This window comes from Lolium rigidum, chromosome 1 (genome assembly GCF_022539505.1).
Source record: "Lolium rigidum isolate FL_2022 chromosome 1, APGP_CSIRO_Lrig_0.1, whole genome shotgun sequence".
Lineage (NCBI taxonomy): Eukaryota > Viridiplantae > Streptophyta > Magnoliopsida > Poales > Poaceae > Lolium > Lolium rigidum.
In genome coordinates, this window is record NC_061508.1 from 58667833 (window position 1) to 58670555 (window position 2723).

Consider the following 2723-nt stretch of genomic DNA (forward strand, 5'->3'; position numbering starts at 1 on the left):
ACACCGGCCACTGTCCGCGGTCCACCCAAATGGACGCAAACGGACGCGCGGGTGCGCCTGTTGTTTGCATCAGGCCGTTGGAGATGTCCTTATATACCCTTTTGTGTGTTCATGAATCTGAATGTTTTGTTCCGGGCTATTCGAAAGGATAGATCTTAATTGCTTGTAGTTTCAAGTTGGCTGCGGTAAAATAGGCAAGCCAGATAAAAAATGTTATGCAAATTCTCTTTGGTAGCATGCATAGCTATATTTGAAACACACACCTACACACATCTGAATTAGAGATTCAGCCGTGTTTTAATGAAACAGAGCATTCCATATATATTTTTTAAAATCTTTTATATCAGATACGGCCCAAGAGAGAATATGTGATGTATATTGGGCTCAAGTACCTGCCAAAACTATTTTTCACAGGCCATGACAACTGTTCCTAATTTTTCCATATTCCCGTGCTTTTAAAACCCTTGGAATCAAGACTGTCCACGTGAGAATATGTGATGTATATTGTCATCAAGTATACCTGCCAAAACTACTTGTCTCGAGCGTGCGCATCCACTTGAAACGCTAGACAGGCCAAGCTGCCACGACCCCGCTCCTGGACTGGACTGGTCAGTCGGCCACGGGTGGGGGGCCCGGCGCGCCGCTGTGCCCTCGCAATCGGCGCTCCCGGCGACCGCGACTTCCAACCATGGTTGCGGCCGAAAGCGACCGCACCACCACAAAAATACTCCACACCGACGAGACGACGCCACTCACCACCACCGCCGTCGCTTTCGCCTTTTTCCTCTCTTCCCCAGCTCGTGCCACTCTCTCCTCCCCTTCCAGCTCCCCATTCCCACCACCATTCTTCCTCCCCTCCGTGTCTACCTGCTCGCCACGCCCGACCCCGGCCGTTTCTTGGTCCCTACCGCCTTGGACGCTTCCTCCCGGCCTGCACCACCGCCTGCCCGCCGCCGCTTTTAGGTGCGACTTCCGCATCCTTTTCCGGCCGGGATTCGTCGCGCGCTGGCTCCCCGCCAAAGATCGCATCTTTGGCTGCCTGCCCTGTCTGTCGGATCAGATGAGATGTGGCGGTCCTCCAGCCCCAGCCTCTAGGACGAGACATGGCTGAACTCTCCTCCTCCGGATCCCACGCGGCGGCGTACCCGCGCCGCCTCCATGGCGCCTTCGTCGCCAGGGACTCGCTCACCCCGTTTAACGCCTACCCCGCCGCCCCTCCCCCGCCGCCGCCTCCACAGCCGCCGCAGAGCTCCGGCGGCGGCGGCGGCAAGATCAGCCCGGCGGTGCTCTTCATCATCGTCATCCTCGCGGTGGTCTTCTTCATCTCCGGCCTGCTGCACCTCCTGGTGCGCCTGCTCGTCAAGAAGCAGCAGCACCACGGCCGCCGCGCCACCTCCACCGCAGCCGCGGGCCACGACGGCGCCGACGCGGCGCTGCAGCGCCAGCTGCAGCAGCTGTTCCACCTGCACGACTCCGGGCTCGACCAGGCCTTCATCGACGCGCTGCCCGTCTTCTCCTACCGGGAGATCGTCGTCGGGGCCGGGGACAAGGAGCCCTTCGACTGCGCCGTCTGCCTCTGCGAGTTCGGCGCCGAGGACCGGCTCCGGCTGCTCCCGCTCTGCGGCCACGCGTTCCACCTCAACTGCATCGACACCTGGCTGCTCTCCAACTCCACCTGCCCGCTCTGCCGCGGGGTGCTCTTCGCGCCCGGCCTCACCGCCGAGGACAACCCCATGTTCGATTTCGACGAGGGGATGGAGGAAGGCCGGTTATCCGAGTGCTGCGAGGATGGGTTCGGTTTGCCTACGCAGAAATCCTCAGATGAAGCACAGGTGCCGGTGGTGGCCGAGAAAAGAGTGTTCCCGGTGAGGCTTGGGAAATTCAAGAATGTTGGCACCCAGGGTGCCGTCGAAGGCGGGAATGCCGCCGCCGATTCCGCTGTGCTGAGGAGGGAGGAAGGGGAGAGCAGCAGCAGCAGTTTGGATGCGAGAAAATGCTTCTCCATGGGCACCTATCAGTATGTCCTCGGGACTTCTGAGCTTCAGGTGGCTCTCCAGCCAGGCCGACCTAGAAACGGCGCGATGAGACCGAGACCTCCCGGGATAAGTTGCGTCAATGCCGACATCATGGAGGGAAAGAAAATCTGCGCGCGGAACAAAGGGGAGAGCTTCTCCATGTCCAAGATTTGGCAGTGGTCTAATCTCAAGGGCAAGCTACCCGCCGGCTCGGATGATTGTTCGGAAGCGGGGAGCCTTCCCTGGATGAAGAGGGGTGGCGCCGCGGATAAGTCCAACATCTGATGTGACTCTGTACTGTGATACTAGCTAATATTGCTCTTCTTAGTTCCACTCCATTAATTTCTTACCTATAATTATTCTAGTCTAATTTTTATGTTCAGAATTTTGATTGGAATTGGTTATATCTCATGGAAGGATAGTAACTTCTAGCCAGCTTTGCGCCAATTGTGTCATAGCTTAGGATCATGTGATTTCCGGAGAATGCTGCTTTGCTTGTGTTCGTGTATCGGTTTGAAGCTACCTTCGTATTCCTAAAGCTTCACTTACAAAACTGATCAAAGTGGGGTTAGCATTGACTTCTAAATCTAATCTTAACATTCTTCTAGAGCATTAGATGAAAGGATGAATATTACTTGAGTTTTGCTTTGGTACTAATTACACCTTCTGATGAACTGTAGAGTTTTGCTTTGGAGTACTTTTGGATAT

The 2723-nt window shown here is 55.7% G+C and overlaps 1 protein-coding gene across 1 annotated transcript; it reads left to right on the top strand.

The window, feature by feature from the left end:
* Positions 1–947: 947 nt before the first annotated feature.
* Positions 948–2397, top strand: LOC124673712 (RING-H2 finger protein ATL46-like). Its single transcript, XM_047209756.1, has one exon. It carries the CDS (start codon positions 1104–1106, stop codon positions 2298–2300), a length of 1197 nt encoding a protein of 398 aa, XP_047065712.1. The 5' UTR covers positions 948–1103; the 3' UTR covers positions 2301–2397.
* The last annotated feature ends 326 nt before the right edge of the window (positions 2398–2723 follow it).